Here is a 24,099-nt window from a genome sequence, read left to right as displayed (position 1 = left end):
CGGTCCTTGGGCCACCCGGCAGCTCACCCTGTGCGAGGCCCAGCCACACTCCTGGCTGGCTCCCTGCGCTCAGTCCCCTCCTGCTCACCCTAGATGAAGACTCTGTGGAGGCCATGGTTCCTGCAGGGGACACTGACACCACTATGAGGGACTTGAGGGCCAGCCTGCAGGGGATGGGAGGAGGGGCAGGCCCAGGGTGCCCACCTGGGGCCTCCTGTGGGTGATCCTGGGGCCACACCGTTCCCCCCTCCGCCCGCCGGTGACCTTCTTCCCTGAGGACCACAGGAACCTGTGCCATGGGACTGCCCACAAGGCACTGAAGGAGGAGCTGGATAAGTGGGCGGTGGCTGGAAGGGGGCTCTGGACACAGCTTCCCACAGGACCTGCTGGGTGGCTCTTCTTGGAGGCTGTCAGCACCTTGGGGAGCCACACACCGAACACCAGGACCAGCCGTGCTTGCGTGCTGAACACGCTCCTGCATTCTTGGGGGTGGGGGAGAATGAGCCGGAATGTCAGAGCCCTGACAGCAGGGCTGCCGAGGCTACCGGGCACCCTTGGCCACCTTCAGTGGGTCTCCCTGTGGTCTGCCACATGGACCTGGTGTCCAGGTTCACACTGGGCACAGCTGGGAGGAAAGAGCTTGGGGATCAGGATCCAGTGTCCTTGAGGGCTGGCTGTGGTCATTCTGGAGGTCACTCAGTAATTGTGGGATGCCACCGACCTGACTGTGGGAGGGTGGCCGAGGTGCTCTCAGAATCTGTCCGGGGCGCAGTGGGGCTGCTCTGTGGGGTATGGGGCCTGAGGGGCTCTCGACGCCCCGGAGGGACTGGAGATGCCAGATGCTGTGCTCATGCTGCCTGTACCCTACTTGGGCTGGGACAAAGTGGAGGCTGCTGTGGGGGCCTGGCCTCAGGTCACAGCCCCATGGGCACCTGAGCAAGACCAGCCAATGCATCTTTTCTCTGGGGGCCGGAGGGAGTCTGGGATGAGGACTCTGAACAGGGGCTGTAGCTCAGGGACATCAACACCCCACCACCCCAGCCAGGCTGACTGTGCGTTTGATAGTGGGGCAAGTCAGCAGCCAGGCTGGCTGTGTGTCCCTGTTGCGGGGCCTGGTGACTGCACGTCACTCCTTCTACTCCCCACAGTAACCGTGTGACTGGTGTGTACGAGCTCAGCCTGTGCCACGTGGCTGACGCGGGCAGCCCAGGTAGGTATCTGCCCTGGTCTCACTGGGTGGGTTCCTGGCCTGCTCAACCTCTGCCCACTTGGGGTGACCACAGCGAAGCTGCCATTTGCAGGGGGATCCCTCACAGAACCCAAGCACTCACCTTGTGGCTTCTGGAGTTGTTCTGAGATGGGAGGAGAGCGAGGGAGGAGAGTCAGGCCTGCTGGCTTCCTTGGGTTCCCAGGGCACAGCCGAGATGGCCATGGGACGCCGGGCTGGATAACTTCCTATGGAGGAGGCCTACATGGCTCTTTGGGCCCCAGGGTGGACCAAGGACCAGGGGAAGCCCATCTCCACTCCAGAGGGGAGACAGCTTCACAGATGGGCGGACCTCTAGGGTGGGTGGGAGGAGCAGCCACCCATCAGGTAGGGGTGGAATGTCCACGTGCCCCATGCAGGGATGCAGCGCCGGCGCCGACGAGTCCTGGACACATCTGTGGCCTATGTCCGGGGCGAGGAGAACCTGGCAGGCTGGAGGCCCCGGAGTGACAGTCTCATTCTGGACCACCAGTGGGAGCTGGAGAAGCTGAGCCTCCTGCAGGAGGTGAGGCAGCCTCAGAGGATGAGGCCTGCACGGTGGTGTCCATGTGGCTTTGTCTGCAGAGCAAAAGCTGGAGAGGGCCCAGGGCCTGGTGCCCACTGGGGGGCAGCACAGCTGCTTGGGAGTCACAGCCACCTGCAGGAGGAGCATGTGATGCTCCAGTGTGCACTGCGGGGCTGCGTGGTGCATGACAGAAACATGGCCAGTGTAGCACAGAGGCATGCTCTGGAATTAGCCGAGGAAGACTATCGGGCATATAGACAGGCCAGAAAGGGACCCGGAAGGAGAGTCGCGGGGCCGGGCTGCCCTCTGCGGCTTTGATCAGGGAAACCAACATGCAGCATCTAGGCACTGCCTCGGGCCGAGTGTGTGTGTGACACGTGACGCGTGACGTGTGAGATGCGTGAGGCCAGGGCTCTGCCCACCCCTCGGCCCTCTCCTGAGGCCTCCAGCACTGCAAGGCAGCACAGCCCTGCCCCAGAACCTGGCGAGTGAGATGCATGTGTCCGAGAGGAGCAGCTTGCTTGCTGCCCATGAAGGTGGCAGGGCTGGGGTGGGGGCTGAGGGCTGTCAGCCCCGGGGCGCCAGGGTCTGTTCCCTCATTTCACAGCTGAGGGCTGTCAGTCTTCAGTCTTAGCCCAGGGGAGGGTGGGCTCTCCGGGGTCTGCCCAGAGGGTCATGCTGCTGCTGAGGCTGAGCACAGCTCCGGAGGTCACCCCTGAGGTGCAGCAGGTAAGGCCTTGTGTCCTGTCTGAAGGTGGAGAAGACTAGGCACTACCTGCTCCTGCGGGAGAAGCTGGAGACCGCCCAGCGGCCTGTCCCGGAGGCACTGTCCCCGGCCTTCAGCGAGGACTCTGAGTCCCACGGCTCCTCCAGCGCCTCCTCCCCGCTCTCGGCTGAGGGCCGCCCATCACCCCTGGAGGCTCCCAACGAGAGGCAGCGGGAGCTGGCCGTCAAGGTGGGTCCAGCTGCTGGGCAGTACGGCCGTAGCCCCAGGCCCTCAAGGGCCCTGAGTCATTTCTGGGCAACTCCAGCAACCCAGCCTTGCCCATGGCTGCTCTGGTTAGCACCACCAGGAGCTAGGAGCTTGAGGGGTCCCTAGGGTCCCCTTGCCCACTGACTGCACCCCACCTGCACTGAAAGTTGGGTGCCTTTTGCAGCCTCCCTTCCCAAGCGATGAATCACTCTCTTGAATACCTGTGTTGATGGGGAGCTCACCACTTCCACCCACAAGTGGCTCTTTTGGCGGCTGAACGGGCCTCTGGGAAGGCCTCCTGCACTGGAGGCAGCACAGCCTCTGGCCCTCACACCAGGCCCTGAGCCGGTGCCTGACCCTGGGAGACTTCCTGGGCTCACCCGATGACCTGGGCGGGGTGGAGGTGCTGCCCACCTTGACCCACTGTGCTCTGGCGTCGGAACCCACCTGTGTCTGGGGAGGGGTGGGTAGAAGAGCCTGCAAGGCTGTCTGAGCAGGGTCCCGGGAGGCCTGGCCCCTGACCACGCGTGTGCTCTGTCCACAGTGCTTGCGCCTGCTCACGCACACATTCAACAGAGAGTACACACACAGCCACGTCTGCGTCAGTGCCAGCGAGAGCAAGGTGGGTGCAGAGGGGCTGCACCAGGCTGCCCCGCAGGGCTCGGGCTCCCATAGGCAGTGGTCCCTGAGGAAAACTCCCACTCCAAGTGGGAAAAGGCAGTTGAGTTTCCTAGGAACACGTCTCAGTGCAGAGGGACACCTCATACCTAAGTGGCTGGTTTCCCTGGGTCGGCCTGGGGTCCATGGGAGGTGGGGATGTGAGTGAGGGGCCGGGTGGGTCCTGTGGCCTGGGATGCACCCATGCGCTTGCAGGCTTCTGCTGTCTTCCTGGCCCCCACCCTGTCTGGCCATCACCCTGTGGCCTCTGGCCCAGTCAGTCAAGCTCCCACTTGGCTGTCCCTCCTCCTCCTGGGACCGACCCCACCCCTGTAGCCTGGGAAACTGCTGCTGTGCTGCATTATGCATGGAGCTCCAGCCCTGGCCCATGGCCTTCCTTGTCCCCATGGCATCACCCAGCGCCACCTCACGCTGGCATGGGCAGGAGGCAGCAGGGCAGAGCTTACCCAGCCCACTCCTTGAGGCATTGGCAGGGTGGCTGCCTGGGTCAGGCCAGAGCCTGAAGTGATGGGAGGGGCCGGCCAGGGGCCACAGGGGCTGGAGGGGGCCAGGGGTCTTGAGCTGGCCAACTTTGAGCCAAGGCTGCTGGTAGGAGGGGTGGGGTGCCCTAAGCAGCAGGTGTGGGGTAAGCGCAGGCACAGGGAGCAGCTCCCACAGAGGCCGGAGACCCCCCTTCCCTGTGTCCCCTGAAAAAGGCCTCTCCTCCGCAGCTCTCCGAGATGTCTGTCACCCTGCTCCGGGACCCGTCGATGTCCCCTCTAGGGGCGGCCACTCTCACCCCCTCCTCCACTTGCCCCTCTCTGGTTGAAGGGCGGTACGGTGCCACTGACCTGAGGTGAGTGAGCTCCAGGCTCCCGGAGTGGCTTCTGGCACCACGGCTGACCCATGACCATGGCCGTGACTCGGGCACAGAGAGCACAGAACGGGGGGCCCCAATGGCCGAGTGCCTTGGGGTGGCCACAGGCTGAGGGAAGGGCCTGGAGGAGTGGAGTCCGCGGCCCTCTCAGAGGGTGCCTGTGCCCCGCCAGCTCCATCCTAGTGTGTGTGTGTTCTCTTCCCTGAAGAAGACCAGAAATGGGTGGAAAATAAGCTAAAGCTCCCCTTTCCTGAGACAGTGCTTATAAAATAATGGAAAAAGAAAAGGTTACGAAAGAGGGCATGAGAGCCGTTAGAGTCAGTATTGTGGAGGGAACACCTGGCCCCTGCAGGTCCGCATTTGGAAGAGACCTCGTGTGAACCCCTTATGTACAATTCATAAGCAGGCAGATGCTTTTCACTCTTGTTTTAAAGTGCCTTAAGGGTTCCAGATTTTCATTTAAATAAGAAAGACGGTGGCACCAGCTGGCCTTGTCTTCTGCAGGCCTCCTTGACCACCAGGTCGAGTCGCGTGGGGCCTGGCCCATGTGGGGGGCCCATGCGGGAGGCCATCGGCACCCTCTGCTCCAGTGGCTCCTTAGAACCTCATGTCACCTTCAGTCTAGTTGTGGAGATAAAGAGATGCTGGCCTTGCTTTCACAGGGTGGAGGTGGGGGCAGGAGAGCCACTGGGAGGAGGGCGTGGAGTGGGGCACAGGCTCCCTGGCTGGGCCCCGAGGTTCCTGGGGGACCCTCCCCACCAAGCCCAGCACTTCCTGGAATCGGGCACAAGCTTGGCTGTCCCGGTGGACGGGCCCCGGGAGCTCCCACTGTGGGTACAGCTGGAGAGACCCCGCGAAGGTGCCCTACTGCACCTTCTGAGGTGCTCTGAGGAGGGTGAAGCCTGGGGGAAGACGGCCCCAGGCCCAGGGAGGCCTGCAGTGTGCAGCACTTCCCTCTGCTTCCCAGGACCCCGCAGCCCTGCTCCCGGCCAGCCAGCCCAGAGCCCGAGCTGCTGCCAGAGGCCGACTCCAAGAAGCTCCCTTCCCCTGCCCGGGCAACAGAGACAGACAAGGAGCCCCAGCGCCTGCTGGTCCCTGACATCCAGGAGATCCGAGTCAGGTGTGTGGGGCCTCCCTGGAAAGCACCGCCACCAGCTCTGTGCTGACAGGGGACAGGCAGGCCACCCTGATCCCCATACTGGGGGCACAGGGACCCTCATACTTGGGGAGACAGACAGGTTGCCTGATGCCCATACTGGAGGTTCAGGCAGGCTGCCCCTGACCCACATGGAGGGGCAGCTCCATGCTGGGAGGTCAGGCAGGGCCCTGTGACCCACATGCCTAGGCTGGAACCAGCACAGAGCACAGGGGAGTGGGTGGGGTCAGAGCCAAGGCCCAGGTGGGGAACTCGTGGTCACTGGGTACAGTGTGACAGCCTTCAGCAACTTTAGCTTATTTCTTTAAGTTTTTCCATTTTATGGTGGGGAAACTGAGGCCCAGAGCTGGCTTGGTGGTCTGGTCTCCGACCTGCTGGGTTGGGGTTCTGCCAGGTGCCCTTCGATGCCTCGACCCACTTTCTGGCTGGGGAGGTGGGTGGCACTGCTGCGTCCCAGCTCTGGGTGGTGGATGGTGAGTGCCCGAGTCAGTCGCTGCCCCCACTGAGGGCCCCAGCGAGCAGCTCTCTCTGCCCTCAGCCCGATCGTTTCCAAGAAGGGGTACCTGCACTTCCTGGAGCCGCACACGTCAGGCTGGGCCAGGCGCTTCGTGGTGGTGCGGCGCCCCTATGCCTACATGTACAACAGCGACAAGGACACTGTGGAGCGGTTCGTGCTCAACCTGGCCACTGCCCAGGTGGAGTACAGTGAGGACCAGCAGGCTATGCTCAAGGTGCGGCTGGGCCCGGCTCAGGCTCGGGCACCAGGAACCCTAGCAGGGCAGGAGCTGAGCCACCATCCTCTGCAGCCCTGCGTCAGAGCAGGAGGCCCATCTGCTCACCCCAGACTCCGTCCTGTTCCACGGAGGCTGGGCTCAGGGACTCAGCCTCAGGGATCCTCTGTCCTTGCCCCAGGCCTCTCTGCCTGCCCATGAGGCGCATATTCCTGGTGACAGCTAGTGGGGATGGACTCCGGTCAGGGCAAGCATTAGTATTCTCCTGTGTGATGGCCACAGCCATGTCCCCTCCTCCGGAGTCACCCAAGGTGGGTGGCACCAGCCCTGCAGGAATGGGCGAGCCACAGGGCTCAGAGGAGCCCTCCTGCCCCCACTCTGCCCAGCCCCTCCAGCTGGAATGGCCCTGGACAAGTTCAGGAGCCTGGACTCCTTCAGGCTGGCTGGAGGAGAAGTTTCTCTGAGCCATCTGGAGGCGGCCCCAGTGTCTACGAGATGGTTTTTTGATTCCCTGTGGTGGGAGTGGGTGGTGTGAGCCCACATCTGCACTAGCAGCCCAGCCAGGGTCCCAGGGAGCAGGGGCCATGAGGGGCAGTCACGTCCCGTGGGGAGGCATAGCAGTGGTGAGGGTGTCCCGGGACCACCGGCCGCAGATGCGTCCAGAAGGCAGTCACAGCCCTGGCTGGGTCAGCCTTCCCCTCTGTGTCCCCTCCGTGTCCCCTCCCTGGGACTTTCCTGGCAGTGCCCCTCCCCTGCCTGCCTGGGCCCTGGGGAGCAGGAGGGTGGTGTGCTGACCACGGAGCCTGGCACCTCCTCACCAGCAGCCTCCCTCTGCAGACACCCAACACATTCGCGGTGTGCACGGAACACCGCGGCATCCTGCTGCAGGCCGCCAGCGACAAGGACATGCATGACTGGCTGTACGCCTTCAACCCCCTCCTGGCCGGGACCATACGGTAGGGCCGCCTGCAGGGCGAGGTTGCTGCCATGGGGGTCCTGCCCTCAACCGGCTCCTGGCCAGGACCATTTGATAGGGCCCTGCTGCAGGACAAGACTGCTCTCCCAGGGGTCCTGCCCTCAATCCCCTCCTGGCGGGGACCATTCAGTAGGGCCAGCCGCAGGGTGCGGTTGCTCTGCCAGGGGTCCTGCCCGCAAGGCTGCCTGGGGAAGCAGTGCGGCCAGTGGAAGGCAGTGCGGCCTGCCCTCACGTATGTGGGCTGGGGACGCCCTTAGGGCTATTAATGCTCCCTCTGAGTCGTGGCTTCTTGTGGAGTGATAAATCCCAGGCCATACTTTCAAAATTACATCCTAACCCGGTGGCCTCGGCATGGGGAAACCGTGTGCCCTTGGGCAGGCTGCGGAAGGAGCCGGTCCCTCCCACAGCAGGGATGTGAAAAGCGGGGTGCAGGAGGGGATGGGTGGGCTGAGTCCTACACACCAGAAGCAGAGATTCAGTCCCTTCCCCAGGTGGTGAGGGAACCAGTGGGGACATGGGGTCTGTGGCTGCCCCTCACGGCTGCCTGCCTGTGCAGGGCACGGTGGATATGGCCTGCAGGTGTTCCTGGCCTGACCACGCCGCCTCTCCCAACTCTTCTGCAGGTCCAAGCTCTCCAGAAGGAGGTCTGCCCAGATGCGGGTCTGAACCTGAGCCCTCCCGTGACAGCCGGCAGGCCCAGCCCATCCCCTCCCTCATCCTCGTCTGTCCTGTCACCTGCCGCCCAGCCCCTCTCCTGCCAGACAGCCCACGACCGGGTCGACCCCCCAGGGGACGCCCATGCCAGGCCCGGGGACCTGTGCCACACGACCAGCTGCGCTCCCAGCAGAGGCTGTGCGTTGTCAGTTCTTCTTGCAGAATGTGCTCTGGTGGAACAAGCTGGGAGAGGCTGGGGGGGGCCAAGGGCACAGGTTACGGGGGTTCTTGCTGCCGTTCTAATATTTTTTTAAGCATAGACAGACTTATAATTAATATACGTTAGTTAGTGACATTGAAACAGTCAACTCGGAAATTAACTGTAAGACTTGTTCTATTTATAAGTATTTATTTCTAATGCCTCCACATAGCCCTGTAATATTCAGATGGAACCCCCAACCACCTCCACCCCGTTTGTTCCCACGTGTGTCTCCCAAGCCTGCTAGGGACAGGCAGGGCAGGGACAGCCACCTTGGAAGGCCGCAGTGAGGAGCTGTCTGGACCAGTGGGGCACCTTGGGGCTAGCACACGGGTGCATCGCCTGGGCCCCAGGCTTCTCCATGGCCACATGGGTCCTGGGTGTATGTGTGGGAGGGTGGGGGGGGTGTCTTTGGTGCCTGAAGTCTGCGCAGCATGGAGGGTGGTGTGAGTTCCTCTGGTGGGAGGGAGAACGCACATCTCTTCTGGGCGGCCACCTGAGGTGTGACTCCAAGAAGAGTTCCGGCAGCTTTCCCCAGGAAAGGGTGAGCGGTGACACTCGGCTCTGGCTCTGAGATGAGGCAGACGGCACCCAGGCTGTGATCTGTCCTGGGCGGGGACCGGGAGGGAGCGGGGTCGGGATCACCTGCCAGTGTACAGACTCTGGGACTGCGTGCTGTCTCCGGACCATCAGGGTAGGGTGGTGGGTTGAGACCAGGAAGTCAGGGAAGGTCGGAATTCAGGGCGACGGCCTAGGTGTCGAGGGCTGTGGCGCAGCCTCTTCAGCTGCGGCGAGAAATGGAGTGAGTCAAGGTAGCTTCTGGGAAGAAATGCTGCCATTAGCAGGTTTCTTGCAAAGACTTTCCTCTCTTTGTTCCCAGGGCAGAGAGTTTCTGTGAGTCCCATTGAGAAAATGCCATGGGGTGGGGGTATCCTGGTCGGTCGGCAGTGGAGGGTGGCTGGCTTGGTGGTTATTGTCTTCAAGGAACTCTTCCGTTCTGCATCTGCGGTGTCCCTTTGTTCTTGTCCCATTTCACCCCCTCTGCAGACACCAATGTCCGAGGGCCACCCAGGACAGGACAGGGGTCAGCCCCAAGCTGAGAGTCTGGTCATAGGAGTCATGTCCAGAGGCCTAGGGAGGTTTTAGGGCCCTCCCCACCCACACCCACAGGTCGATTTGGTCTCTTTTTAGCTCAAGGAAAGACAGTAGCCAAGCAACAGAGCCCCCTCCCGCCGTGGCCCGTGGGAGCAGTTACATCGGGTCTGGTGCTCCAGACCTAAGGCCCAGCACTTTCATCAGATCCTGACTCCTGGAGTGGGGGAAACGCAGCACCCCACTGGTTCTGAGGCCCCTACCCTCCCAGGCTGTCCCACGTGATGCTGACATGAGCCTCAGAGACCCCAATCCCACGCCTGGGGGAGAGACAGCGGCTCAGGAGTGGGGGAGCATGGGCCTTCTACACCACATGGGAAGGCTCTGGCGTGAGGTTTTCCTTTGGGAAGGTTGTTTGGGCCCCTGAAGTTCCATCTCCGAGAGTGGCGTGCAGGGCAGGCCAGGGCCCATGCTGGCTGCAGTCTCTGTGGCTGCCTGCCTGGGCCAGCCTGTTTGGGAGCTGGGACTGTGGGCTCGCCTTTTCGTACCTGGGCTCAGGTGCGGTGTGGCCACCGCCACCCTCATCCCCTGCCTGGGAGGCTCTCCCAGGGGCTGCTGGGGGGTTTCTGTGAGGGAGAATCAGGGCTCGGGAAGCCACGCCTGGGAAGGCAGGACACAGGACACAGCAGCTTTCTTTGGAAATCTCCCAGGTGAGGATTCACATCCCAAAATAAAATTCAGAAGCCAGGTGGCCTGTGCTCCCCATGGGTGACCTCTGGAGGCAGTGGACCAAGATGCAGCAAGGAGAGGATGCAGAACAGCTTCTTGCAGAAGCACCTGCTCCGGCATCCAGCGCTGCCTGGAGGCAGGAAGGAGAGGCAGGGCAGGACACGCTGGTCTGAGATGGGTGGGAGCCCCACGGGCCCCAGGCAGGCTAGAGGAGGCACAGGCCCTGCCACGGCCAACTCAGGTCAGCCAGCCTGAGGCCGTGGCCTCCAAAGGGTCTGGGTGCGCCCCCCAGGTCGCAGGTGTCTGAGGCCAGCCAACCTGCAGAGCACTCGCGGCATGGGTGGGCTGAGTGGAGGTGCCTGGGAGCTGCCTAAATTCAGAAGCCTCCACTGCCATGGAGACTGCCTGGCTGTGTCCTCTCAGCCAGGTGCCGTGTTGGCCTCGGCTGGGACCCAGAGCCACACTGCAGCCTCCGCCGACTCCCTCCTTCCAGGCCTGCTCTAGTGAGGAGTGCCTAAGCCAGGACCCAGAAACTCAGAGTTGATGGTGAGAGGAGGCCGCCTGAGTCAGGACACCTGGCTTCTTGAAAAGTTCGCTCTGCCAGAAACCACCTAGGGATCACGCTAGCTGCCTTCCTTGAGCTCCCCAGGAGTCGGTTTCCACGTCTGTGAGGTGGAGGGCTGGTGTGGAGGTGCCCGTGGGGTGCGGTGCTCGGGAGACAGCCAGGCCCAGGGTGGCTGCTGCTTCCTGCTAAGTGGGGAAGGTGAGACAGATCTGGAAAGCCGTCTCCCTCAGATGGTTTCATTTAATGCTTTATACTGCCGAGTCTGGGGGCTTGTTTCGATTTGGGGGCAGCCATCCTCCACCAGAAAGGGGGAGCTCCTTCCGCTGCGGCTCCAGATAGATGGGGATGCCGGGCTCCAGGCCGACCAGCACTTGGGATCTGATGGGACACGGCCAGTGCCTAGGGGTGCCAAGTCCAAGGCCTCCCACTGGGAGTCATCGCTGAGAAGATGCCAATGTTTCATCCACTGGCTGCACAGGCACAAACTCCCCCACCCAGGACGGCTGTGATGAGGTGGCCCTCCCTGTCAACCCTGGTCCCTGGAGTCCCCAGCACCTGGGGCCCTGGTGGGGCTGATGTCACAGGTGTTTACTGTGCTGCTGCACTGGTCCTATGCCAGCCTCACCCATGTGGGGACCACGGAAGGCACACTCCCTTACCCCCGGTGCCGGGCCGTGCGGTCCCCCAGACGGACAGCAGCTGTGACGACCTGCGTTTCTCCCTGGGCCTGTGCTTCCTGTAGTTAGTCCGTCACCCGGTTCCCCTGTGGCTCAGAGGCCGCGTCCCTGGCTTGTACATATGTGATTGCTGTGGGCACACCCCAGACCCCATGTCATAGCTGCCGTCCCGACGTCACGACGCCCGTCCCGATGTCTTACAACCGAGTGTTAGCCCTAGGCTCCTGTACTGTGTGTGCACTTGAGGCTCTGTTCAATGAAGAAATAAATGTGGCTCTTACTCCACACAGTCCCATGGGCTCTGCTGTGGCTTTATTTGCGTGTTAGGTGTGTTGGGGGGCCCCGGGAAATGGTTGTCGGTGCATGCATCCAGCGTGGTCCAGAGACAGCACCCCTCCCCCAGTGATGAGGCAGGGAGGGGCTGGCTCTCGAGGTGGGCATGGGGAGGTAGTGGGGAAGGTGTCGAAGACTGAGTGTACACAGGGGTGCTGGTCTTGGAGGATCAACCTCCACCTGCCTCCCTCCGTGACCGGCTGCACCCCTGTGAACCAGCCCCAGGCACCTCCCCAGGGACACAGCACCTACCACCCTCATACCAGGCCACTGCACCCATCCCAGGCAGCCTCAGGCCTGGACCCTTCAGAGTCTCTAGTCCATGTGGTCTGCGCCTGGGCCCAGATCCTCAGAGCCTCCTGGAGTTCCAGAGGCCGCGCCACTGCACGTGAGGGCCTTAGTCTTGTCCAAGGTATGGCAGGAGTTTGGGGACCAGCGTCGCACTGATGGCTGATGGGAGGATGGGGTGACAGCCTTGCACTTTGGGGGACTCTGGGCAGGGCCCCCAGTCCTTAGGAGCCCCCAGGCCCTCCAGAGGTGAGTGGCTTTGTCACAGGCGACAGCCATCTCCAGGACATTCAGTGAGGGTGGCACCTGCTCGGAAGGCAACGCCTCTCAGTGGGCCTGGGAGGTGGACCCTACTGGCTGGCACGGGGGCTCCGGGGCCTTGTGTGGGGCCACCCTCTGGCTACAGGTGGGAGGGGCTGTGTCAGGGCTGACATAGATACCGTTCAACCTGTGTGGACTTCTCCTGTCTGAGAGGTCGTAGTCTTCCAGTCCTGAGATTATAGACTTAGAACTTTTTGCCAGCTGGGTGAAGGGCACACACAGTTCCTCTCTGTGCTGTTTTTTTTTTTTTTATAACTTCTTGTGAGCCTACCATTATTTTAAAATGAAAAATAAAGAAAAAACCTTTTTATTCATCGGATTTTCTAGTTTCTCTACAATGAATTTGTGTTACTGTGTAATTCTTTTAAAAATTAAGAGTGAGAAGAAAATCAAACCAGAATTCAGTGACTGGGCAGAATCATAGCGGCCTCCTCACTGGTTGAGGAGGATAAATGAGTTAGCTTTGGAAAAGGCGTAGGACGGGGCCTGACACAGACTAAGTGCTGTAGAAGGTTTCTGTTTTTTAAAACAATGAATGAAACTAACAAAACATTAAGTAACAAGTGGCTGTGCCTTCCAGTGTTAAGGAGAAGCCTGTCGCCACCTCTGCTTCCACCTGACCTTGTTCTTGGGGCCCCAGGGATGACACCTATCGTCCGAAGGTTCTGGAAGACGAGGGAGTAGAACCAGGAGTGTGGGCTGAGTGGCGCTGGGCTTTCATGGTTGGTGCCTTCCACCAGCGGTGTGACTGGGCTCTGGGACCTGGGACCACTTCTGTGTCCAGGGCAGTGCTAAGCTGGGCACGGTCATCCTGTGCCCTGTGGGGCCTGGTTCACACTCCCCAGCTGCACTCTCTCCTGGCTGGGATGGTCTTTCTGTCCATGTTGGTGCCTCAGTGCAGCCCTGGCTGGTGGTTCTCTGAGGCCTGGGAGCCATTCAGACCCTTTTGATGCCTGCAAGTCTCTGCTGCCGTCCAGCGAGGGCTGGTGGCACAGTGGACTCACACGGACAGACAGACTCACGTCTTAACTCAACAGATGGCCACTGTCACTCCTGCACTGGGGGCGGTCCTTTAGGGGTGTCGACTAAAGCTTTCACAGCCTCCAGGATGTGTAGAGGGCAGAAAAGCCTGGAAGCCCCAGCCTTGAGGACAGAGTCCACCCCTGTGCAGACAGCCAGTGATAACCCAACCCAGTCCCCAGGGAGAGGTGGCCCGTAATGCACCTGGCTCCCTTCTGCTCCAGCCTCCTGCCCATCTAGACACCTCCTGCTGCTGCCCCAAAAGCCTGACTTGGCCCAGGGCCCCTCCTGTATCCCCTGTGAGCTGGAGTCTGAATGCTGAGTCCAGGCCCTGGGGAGGCTCCCTAGCTCCTGCCTGTGCGGCAGATCCTGAAACTGACGCCCAGACCCTGAGATGGTTCCAGAACCCTGGACTGAACCTCACTGGCCCATCCAGCCTGTGCTCTCCTCTCCCCAAGACCTTAAGGCTGGCTCCGTGGAGCCTGGAGCAGACCAGGCCACAGTGTGGGTGTCTGGAGGCTCACGTGTCCATTGTACGCGTTGTGTCTCTGGGGAGCTGAGCCCCGGCCTTGGGGACACCCAGACAGGATCCAGCAGATTCCTCAACCTACTGGGGTGACACCCATTGGCCAGCTAGACCCAACTGGACCCAGGGCCAGAGGGGCGCAGGCATGTCCTATCTACAGTCCAGGACGCAGGAAGCAGGGGCTTAACCCCTCCCCCGCCGTGGCCTTCTCCTCTCCCTACCAACCACCACCTGGAGCCCGCCAGGCCCCCAGCCAGGAGATCTTAACTTTATAGGTGTTTGGGGTGTCAGAGGATCCCACTGCACAGCAAATGGTATTTCCCAAGAAGAATTCCCATGAGCTGCCCCTCTTCCCCCCAGTGTGGGCTTCCAGGACCTGGCCCAAGAGCACCCCCCAGCTTCCTGCCTGCTCTGCACTCCACACCTTCCTCCTCTCGTGTGTGGAGTGAATTGGTGCTTTCCTGATTCTTCCAAACTGTACTTTCCAGTACAGTAAACAACAGAGCGACGTGGGTCCTTACACATGAAACCATGCTCTTATCCTACTTTTGGGGACAAAGTCCTAGCTGGAATTACTGTGTGGGAGTTTATATAAATTCATATGTGTATCTTACGTGTGTGTGTGTCTGTGTGTGGCACGCGTGTGCACACACGTGCGCACACACACACACGGCTTCTGAACATAAAGCCCATCATCGTCTCACTGCATGTCTGAGTCTCTTTAGTCCTCCCCATTTGACAGGTGGTAAGTGGCACCTTATCATTTTTCAATTTTATTTATTAGTGTTGCTAAATTATTTTCATGTGTTATATATATATATATATATATATATATATAAAATTATTTTTTTTTTTGAGATGGAGTCTCACTCTGCCGCCCAGGCTGGAGTGTAGTGGTGCAATCTCGGCTCACTGCAACCTCCGCCTCCAGGGTTTAAGTGATTCTCCTGCCTCAGCTTCCCGAGTAACTGGGATTACAGGTGCCTGCCCCCACACCTGGCTATTTTTTGGATTTTTAGTAGAGACAGAGTTTCACCGTGTTGGCCAGGATGGTCTTGAACTCCTGACCTCAAGTGACCCACTCACCTTGGCCTCCCAAAGTGCTGGGATTACAGGCGTGAGCCACCGCGCCCAGCCAGATTATTTTTATTTCTTTTGTGACTTGCCTATTATGTCTCTGGCCAAAATTTCCTCTTAATTTGCAGTCAGTTACACATATATCAGATAGCTCATTCCTTTGTCATATGTTTTAATTTTCTAACTTTGTAATTTTTCTGTTTTGATAATATTTTATTTTGCCTTATAAAATTATGTTTAATATCTTTTAAAGTCAAATATAGTTTATTTTTCAAAATTTCTAATCTTGGGCATTTTGCAGAAAAGAATTAGCCCAACAGGCTTGCACCTGCTATTCTTTAAATGTCTGCTGTGAGGTGGAGCCTCAGACGGCTTCTGGGAACTTGGCACTTGAACTGTTCCCTGAATGACAATGAGGGTTCACTGTGCCCAGACTGTACAAATACTATAGCCCTCGATGCACTTTCCTTCTGAGTCTGGAGTTTGGTGTGTTCCAGGCAGGGCATGACCAGCTTCTGGTCAACACCACAGGCACTGAGTCTCTACTGAGCTCCCCGACGGGGAGCCCTTAATATGGACGGCCATGCAGCATTGCTGGGAATGAAACACGTCCTGTGTTACTCTGTGGGGAGAGAGGCCTTGGAAGCACGAGCCTGGTTTTCTTCACACCACGCCCCATGCCTTTTCCACCCCATGCTTTCTCCGTTCACAGATGTGGTTTCAGAGCCTTTTGCCGTAACCAGTCTCAGCCATGGCACCACTGTATGCTAGATCCTGTGCATCCTTCCAGAAAGTCTCTGAACCAGGGATGACCTTGAGGACTTCATGATACAAGAACACACTTTGAAACTCCTTTCCCATTCATTTGACTTATCTCTAATAGTGATTTCATTTATGTCATCAAATAATTCACCTCTCTCGCATGATATGACCATGTAGAGTTTACTCTGGGAATGAAGAGGTCACTTCATATCAAGAAATCTATTAATAAAATCCATCATATCAATAGTGCTAAGAAAAAATGGTCATCACCACAGATGCAGAAAAGCTAGGAACAGAGCAGAACGGCACGCTAGCATCACCACTATTCAATGGCGTTTTGAATTACTAGCTAATTTCTTTACACAAGAGAAAGTAATCAGAGGGATAAAAACAGAGAAGGAAATGTAAAAATTATCTCTTTTGCAGATGATAGAATTACATATCTGGAAATCCCAAAAGAATCCATGGGAAAACCACAAATAGCCTGAATTTGAATCTGAAGGGTCAATATGAAGATATGATAGATTTCATTTTTCTTTAAAAAATACACATTTCCTAGTTCCATCTATTGAAAAGGCCTAGAAACAACAACCAGCTCCTTAACAGTGACACATTCCTAGAACCGAGATTGTATTGTCTAAACAAAACTTCTCTCTAACACTGGGAGAAATCACTAGTTCCAGAGCGGGGATGAGAATTGCACAAGATTATCATGAAAATCTTTTCAACAAAAACATTATCACACTCTAAGGGTTTTGCCAATAGGACCCAAAGTCATTGTCAGACTTCAAGAGTTGTGTCAAAAGGACCCAGGATCCAACTTAGAGGCTCCCACTGGCCTAAGATTGGGACACTTTGAACATCAGTAAGGCTAATAAATGTGATGACTGGAACACATGTGATATGGTTTGGCCCTGTGTGCCCACCCAGATCTCATCTTGTAGCTCCCATGATTCCCATGTGTCATGGGAGGGACCCAGTGGGAGATGACTGAATAATGGGGGTGGGTCTTTCCTGCGCTGTTCTCGTGATAGTGAATGGGTCTCACAAGATCTGATGGTTTTAAAACATGGGAGTTGCCCTACACAACCTCTCTTTTTGCCTGCTGCCATCCATGTAAGATGTGACTAGCTCCTCCTCGCCTTCTGCCATGATTGTGAGGCCTCCCCAGCCATGTGGAGCTGTAAGTCCAATAAACTTCTTTCTTTTGTAAATTGGTCAGTCACGGGTATGTCTTTATCAGCAACATGAAAACAAACTAATACAACATGTAATATGATTACATCTATTGGTTTATAATGACAATTAAAAAATAGTAAAAAAAAAAAAAAAGTTCAAAATAGCTCACTGGTAACCATCAGAGGATGCAACTCATTTCGGAAACAAGTAAATCAGGAAAAAGAAACAAGCATTATCCTGTCTTCCCTTAGAAACTGTACCTAAGCATGGCCAGGTAGCCAAGGAGCAGAGGTTTGTCTTTGCAGAAGTATTTTTCCTATAAAGGAAGAGAGACGGTCGTCCTAAAACCCCATGGCTGTGTAATCCCCAACACATGAGCAAATGAATGAATGAATGCGGCTAGGCAGTGACATCACCAAAGACAGAGCAGGGCAAAATCTACCTCTGGATGGAATGGCACAAGCCCACCTGAGGGGTGGTTTACAAAAGCCTGGCCCCGAAGCTGATCACGTGTCCAGATCCGGCTGTAAGAAACACGGGGGAGACAGGCTATGCTGACAGACACTGCGGGATGCCTGCATCGAAACCCAGACGTGGGAGACTTCACTCACAAATGACCTCTGCCCTTCAACAGATAAACTACAAGATGAGAAGGTGAGGGAAATAGGTTAAAAGAAATTTAAGAGACCTCATGTGGACCCTCAATTTTTAAAAAGTTAACAACATGAGGTGAGTGCCTTTGGTGCGCAAAGAGCTTGGCAGTCACGAAGCTCATCCTTACAGCAAGAAAAGCTGACAAACCTGAAAATCAGTGTTTTCTTTCACCGATCAAAGCTTTGAGCTTGCAGGGCATACTGCCACCCCAAACTCTGAAGAGACAGCACAGAGTCTCAGCGGAGACCAGCGCCCTGGAGCAGAAGCCACTGGAGCCGCTGCTGGCAGGAGGCCCTAGATGGCAGTTCTAGCGAATTGCTGGAGGCTGTGTGTGGACCAGCTGGTGAGAGAGAGGGTCCTGCACCCCAGACTGGGGGGACGCTCATGTGCTCTTGGGTTTTACTACCATGAACCCCACCAAGTTCTCAGAGAGAAGAGCAAAGAAAAATCCCCTCATGTTCCCATCAGGGGGAGGGGCAGAGTAATCATCTCGAAACATGCCGAGAACTTCCTCCACAGCAAAGGACTCTGGGGTGGAGGTGAGAAGGAAAAACGAGAAAGAGATGGGAATTTCCCCAGCTTGATGAAGAACATATACAAAATCCCGCAGCTGGCATCACACTTAACGCCCGAAACTGGCAGGTCCCCCGCTTAGACTGAGGGAGGGTGATGGTGTTCCCTTTCAGCACTCCTTTCCGCATCCTACTGGAAATTCTAAGTGCAACCAGACAAGGAAAGGGAATAAGAGGTATACAGGCTGGGAAGGAAGAAATGGAAGTATCTTTCTTTGCAGACGATAGAGTTTTCTGTGTAAAAAATGCCAAAGAATTGACAAAAAAAGAAAAAAACTCCTGGAACTAGGAAGTGAGTACAGCAAGGCCACAAGATACAAATTAATACACAAAAGTTAAATAATTTACAACTATTGTGTATTGCTTTCCTATAAACCAGCAATAAATCATTGAAATTTTAAATAAAAATGCCTTTTATAATAGCATTAAAAAAGAAACAGAAATAAGTAAGTATAAATCAAATAAAATATGTAGAGGATCTGTATGTAGAAAACTACAACATTTCTGAAAAGAATCGAAGAACATCTAAAGGAATGGAGAGACATTCTGTGCTTACGGATTGGAAGATTCAGTGTTGTTAAGATGTCAGTTTTTCCTAGTTGGTGCTATAGATTCAATGCATTCCCAGTCAAAATCCCAGCAAGCTAATCAGATATTGACACACTGATTCTGAAGTTTATACGCAGAGGGGAAAGACATAGAATAGCCAACACATGAGAAATAAAAATCATGTTGTAAGGCCCCCAACTGACTGAACAGATCCCTTCTTGGCCAAGGGGACCCAAGAGAAACCTTGAAAGCTGAGTTCCCGGCCACGATGGGACAGGAGGCCAGACACACCTTGTTATACCCCCTTCCTCACCAATTGTCACTGGATGTTCTTTCCTAATTGGTGAACAGAAACCAGCCCTTTTGAAAGACTTGCCAGACCCCTGATCCCTTTTTCTGGTTTCAATACAACAACCAACTAGCATCTCTTCCCAGTAAGAGACCACGGACCATGGACTGGTCTGGCCGTGTGTCCTCTGTGTCACCTCTTGACATACAGGGGCCTACATTTTCTTTTTCTTTTTCTTTTTTTTTTTTTGAGACAGAGTTTCGCTCTTATTGCCTAGGCTGGAGTGCAACGGTGTGATCTCAGCTCACTGCAACCTCCGCCTCCTGGGTTCAAGTGATTCTCCTGCCTCAGCCTCCCAAGTAGCTGGGATTACAGGCATGTGCCACCACACTCGGCTAATTTTTGTATTTTTAGTAGAGATGGGGTTTCATCATGTTGGCCATGCTGGTCTCGAACTCCTGACCTCAGGTGATCCACCCGCCTCAGCCTCCCAAAGTGCTGGGATTACAGGCGCGAGCCACTGCTCCTGGCTGGGGCCTACTATTAATGCACTGAAATGAAAGTCTCTGCCCCAAAGGGAACATGCATGTAGCAGGCATGTGTGCTTACTACGTGTGCGTGTGCTTCCCGCTTCATGAATATTCATAGCCCCTCCTAAAATCTGTTTAATATGTGTATGTAGACAACCTGTTCAGCCTAGATTCCTCTCCCACTTCCCACTGTCAAAGTGCCTTTTTCCAGTTTCTGCCAGAGGCTATGCTTCCCAGCCTGCGATGGCCAGGCTGCAGGCTGCAACCCTTCGTAAGAAATGAAGCTCTCCTCTCAAAGTCAAGAACCCTGTGATCTGTCAGCTGGCACACAATACTGAGGAACAAAGTTGGAGGACTCACATGACCTGACTTCCTGACTTACTGTAAGGCTTACACAGTCAGGATCATGCAGGATTCACAAGACTGGTCATATCGGTGCACGAAACAGAGTAATAGGGAGCCCAGAGGAGACCCACACCAATGGCGCCAACTGGTCCAAAGGAGCAAAGGCAAGTGAGTGGAGATGGGGAGTCTTTCCGGCAGAAGGTGCTCCGACAAATGGATGCCCACATGCAGAAGGAGGCACACACAAAGAACCAGAAGGATGTGGTCACAGACCTCCCGCCTTCTACAGAGGTTCAGCCAAAAGGAATCCCAGACCTAAACGTAAAACGCAAAACTACAAAACCGTTAGAAGAAAACACTGGAAAAAATCTGGGTGATCTTCGGTTAGGCTCTGAATTATTTAGATAAAACACCAAAAGCATGATCCATAAAAGGGAAAATCAGTAAGATGGACTGTATAAAATTTAAAATGGTTTGCTCTGCAAAGGGAATGTAAGGAAAGCCACAGACGTGGAGGAAAATCTTTGCAAAATACACACTGGACAAAGGACTGGCATCCAAATATAGGAAGGATGCTTAAAATTCAGCAACAAGAAAACAAAGAGCTCAGTTAAAAAGGAGGTAAAAAATCTAAACAAACCTCATCAAAGAAAATACACAGATAGCAGAAAGCACAGGAAAGATGCTCTGCACTGCGTGTTGTGAGGGAGCTGCAGACTGAAGCCGCGGTGAGAAGCCTCTGCACACCCACGGGAATGTGGGGCACCCACCTGACTGACGACATGGAGGCCCGGGAGCAGCAGGAGCCCCGCGCCTGCGTCCGGCGGGAGCGCCACATGGCAGAGCTGCCTGGGGGCAGCTCGGTGTTTCTCACAGAAGTCGCCACAGCCCCACACAGACCCCAGTGTCACAGTCCTTAGCAGACCCAGCTGATGGGAAAACTCCCCAGAAACAGGGTGTAGGTGGTGAGGATCTAAAGAGGAGGAATCAGGGGGCTGGGCTGGGGAGGGGCTTGTTTGGGGGGCACTCCCTCATGCACAGAGCGTTCTGGAGGGTGTCAGGGAGAGAGGGGTGAGTTAGAGGGCTGGGGTTGGGGCACAGTGGGAGGGAGTGGGGAGAGGTGAAGGGTCAGGGTGGGAGGGTTGGGAGAGGGGGTCAGAGAGGCATGGTCAAGGGCTTGTGGAGGGAGGTGCAGTGGGGTCTGGCCGAACCTCACAGAAGGGCCCCCGCTAGCCACACCCCCCGTGGTGGGACGACTCTGCTCTCTGGCTGAACAGGACCTGCTGGAGCCGCCTGAGTGGCCACAGTGGTCACTGAGCAAACCTCAGACACCCAGGGAGCTGCAGCATGGGCACCCCGATGAGCACAGCCCAGCCCCTCCTCCCCACCCACTGCACTGGACAGACTGCTGGAGGTCTGGGGCCAAGGCATGGAAGGAACGGGGAAGATGGTGTCCTGAGGGCCAAGGGCAGGGAGGAAACAGCCCCTCCTGAACCCTCAGCACCGGCCGACTTGACTGCTGAGTGACCCGGAGCAAAACCCTCTGTGTCTCAGAGCCTCACTTCCTGCCTCACAATGGTCAGGTGAGACCCATCCCAGGGAGCTGAGGGTGGGGTGGGGCAGAGAAAGCTGAGGTGCTGTATCTGGGGGCTTCAGCAGAGGGTAGGCCCCATCCCTGGCCCCTGAGCCCTGCCCCTCTTGCGCGGTGGCCAGGTCAGGGTTATCGCCGGCCTCCTCCTCCAAGCAGGCTCCCCTCCTCCCTCAGCTGTTGCCTGGAGACCAGGATGCCCCGTGTATCCACCCCCAGCAGGTGCCGAACAGGGTCCCCATCCTGCAGCCCACCCTGGTAGGGATCCCCCAGGAGAAGCACGGCCTTCCCCAGGGCCTCTCTGAGGGCCACCTGTGCCTTATGGGCTCCCAGCCCAGGAAAGCAAGGCCACAAGCCAATATTTGCCCAGGCAGGCACACGCCTGACCCCTCTGCCTGCTTTTCCACCCCAAAGTCTGTGCTGCTGATCTCCTGAGCTAGAGGAGCCTGCAGGTGTTCCATATGAATCATGGGCACTCAGCCCTCCCGGAGGCCAGCCCCTGCCTAGGAAGCACTGCTCTCCAAATCCCTCTCTCCCTCATGCACAGTTCCACCATTTGGGAGTCACTCCTTTAGCTAGATCACAGTGTCTCCAAAAGCTGTAAAGGTTACACTTAAAGACACCAACACAGGGCAGGTGTGGGCCCTGATAAGAGGGACGGTCTGCCCAGGTGAGGCAGATATGAGGCTCGGTAGCAAGGCTGGGTCTAACCCCTCTGAGGAGGCAACTTCCCAGCAACCTGCCCGGCTGAGGCAGCAGCTGAGTGGGCTCACTGATGACATCCCCTGGAACCCAGGTCATTTCAGCCATGAGAAGTGGACACTCAGAGATGTACTGAGGTCCCCTGGCAGTCACCCTGCAGACCCTGTCTGAAAGCCTGGACTTCAGCCCCTGGGTTTCGGGGAGCCAAGGAGGGTCTTGAGGAAAACGGGCACAGTGAGATTTCAGTGTGACTTAGATGGGGCTGGACAAGAGGGGCAAGACTGGAGGGGTGACCAATTAGGAGGGAATGCGGGAACGTGGGAGACAGGGGGGCGGCCTGGGCTTGGGCCGCCAGAGGGATCAAGGTCAGGGAGGACCCTAGGGGTGGTGAGATTTCAGGGGAGGGCAGGGGTGAGTGTGACCCCCACGTGTCTGGCCTGGCTGCCTGGGTGGCAGTCCTGAGCCTGAGGACATAAGACAGACTTGGTCTCGTGGTGACTGGGGTGGGGGACATGGGGACTCCGAGTTCAGTTGGGAGCTGCAGAGTTCAGGGCTTCTGCAGGGCACCCCCGGCCATGGCAAAGAGGCAGTGGGGAGGTGACCATGGAGATGGGGGGAGTGTATTGGGGTGGTGACGATGGTGACGGGGGAGTGCAGTGGGGAGGTGACCATGGAGATGGGGAGAGTGCATTGGGGTGGTGATGATGGTGACGGGGGAGGTAACCATGGTGGTGGGGGGAGTGCACTGTGGCGGTGACGATGGTGACGGGAGAGTGCAGTGGGGAGGTGACCATGGAGATGGGGGGAGTGCAGTGTGGAGGTGACCACAGTGACCGGGAGAGCAGTGAGGTGGTGACCATGGTGGCAGGTAGGAGTGCCACGGGGTTGGGTGAGAACACTTTGTGTGGAGGTCAGAGGGGTGGGAGAAGGGAGGTCCTAGGGAGGGAGAGGAAGGGTCTCCTGAGTAGCTGAGGAGGCTCTACGAGAGGGTAGGGGGCTGGGAGCAAGAGGCCAGGCAGGGCATGGCCATTGCGGCAGATCCTGACCCAGGGCCAGTGTGGAGAAGAAGCGGCCTCTGGTGCCTACAGAGGGGAATGGCTGACACCCTGGACATGGCCAGCTTTGGTCCCTATTCCCCAGACCCTGGGACCCTGCAGCCCTCTCCAATAATTTAACCGCCTTTGCCAGGATGCCACTGGAGGCGACCTCCACAGCCCACTCAGGTCCCTCCGAGGCAAAGCCCGGTGGATCCTGTCCCATTGCAGAGGGGGCTGGGGGGCTGGGTGGAGGGTACTCACTCCCAGTTGCTTGCCTTGGAGCCCTTGGAGCATCCCCAGAGCCAGCAGCCCTCCTAGGCACACAGGCCCTTCCCCAACAGGTGTGGCGGGTCCTGCCCGGAGACACCGCCTTCACCACCCTGCGGGACCCGGCCCGCGTCCTGGAGTCCGCCTTCTCCTGGTACAAGATGGCCTCGCCAGAGAGCCCAAGCCCGGAGCCTGCGCCACTTCCAGGGCCACACCCGCGCCTTCTATGAACCCCGACGGCCAGACAGCCACTACGGCCTCAACTTCATGGCCTTCGACCTGGGCTTCGACCACAATGCGCCGCCGCCTGGCCCCGAGGGTGGAAGCGGTGGCCACACGCTTCGATCTGGGGCTGATTGCCCAGCACCTGGACGCGTCCCTGGGGCTGCTGCGACGCGCTGTGCTGGGGCCTGGATGACCTGGTGACCTTCCCCGTCCAGTGGCGCGCGGCCTTCCCCCAGGAGCCGCTGGAGCAGCGCGTGGAGCGCAGGGCGCGCGCCTAAAACGCGCTGGACTTGGCGCTCTGTGCACACTTGAACCGCACGCTGTGGGCGCGGCTGGGGGCCGGGGGGCTGCGGCCGGAGGTGGTGGCGCTGCGGGCCCGGTAGGCGCGCACCTGCCTCCTGCATGGCGAGGCCTCAGGGCCGGGCGCGGAGCGTGACCCGCAGCTGGCGCCGCAGCAGCACGGCCTGGCGCCCATCCTGGGCTACCGGCTGCGGCCAGACCTGGACCAGGCCACCCGCCGCCACTGCCAGGACCTGGCCACCCCAGAGCTGCAGTTCGCCAGCCGTCTGTACCTGCGCCAGTTCCCGGAGCGGGTGTGGGATCCGGGACGCCCTTGGGGAGCAGAGCTGTAGGCCAGGAGGCCTCGCGCGGCAGGCCCAGGCCCAAGGGAAAATGTGGGTCATGTTCAGAGGCGGGCGGGGATCCGTAGGGCCCTGG

The 24,099-nt window shown here is 57.5% G+C and overlaps 1 protein-coding gene across 20 annotated transcripts in view; it reads left to right on the top strand.

The window, feature by feature from the left end:
• The window catches only part of KIF1A (kinesin family member 1A), a 121,803-nt gene extending 110,393 nt beyond the window's left edge, over nt 1–11,410 (top strand). For all 20 annotated transcript variants that reach the window (XM_054679681.2, XM_054679676.2, XM_054679678.2 and 17 more), the window contains 9 exons: nt 1,149–1,210; nt 1,627–1,772; nt 2,527–2,727; nt 3,290–3,367; nt 4,134–4,258; nt 5,247–5,399; nt 5,974–6,166; nt 7,004–7,122; nt 7,766–11,410. In XM_054679681.2, the coding sequence (XP_054535656.1) occupies nt 1,149–1,210; nt 1,627–1,772; nt 2,527–2,727; nt 3,290–3,367; nt 4,134–4,258; nt 5,247–5,399; nt 5,974–6,166; nt 7,004–7,122; nt 7,766–7,808 (1,120 nt within the window). In that variant the 3' untranslated portion in view covers nt 7,809–11,410. The remainder of the gene's footprint in view (nt 1–1,148; nt 1,211–1,626; nt 1,773–2,526; nt 2,728–3,289; nt 3,368–4,133; nt 4,259–5,246; nt 5,400–5,973; nt 6,167–7,003; nt 7,123–7,765) is intronic.
• The last annotated feature ends 12,689 nt before the right edge of the window (nt 11,411–24,099 follow it).

This window comes from Pan troglodytes, chromosome 13 (genome assembly GCF_028858775.2).
Source record: "Pan troglodytes isolate AG18354 chromosome 13, NHGRI_mPanTro3-v2.0_pri, whole genome shotgun sequence".
NCBI lineage: Eukaryota > Metazoa > Chordata > Mammalia > Primates > Hominidae > Pan > Pan troglodytes.
The sequence above is the reverse complement of the archived record's forward strand: the minus strand, read 5'-3'. Positions and strand labels throughout refer to the sequence as shown.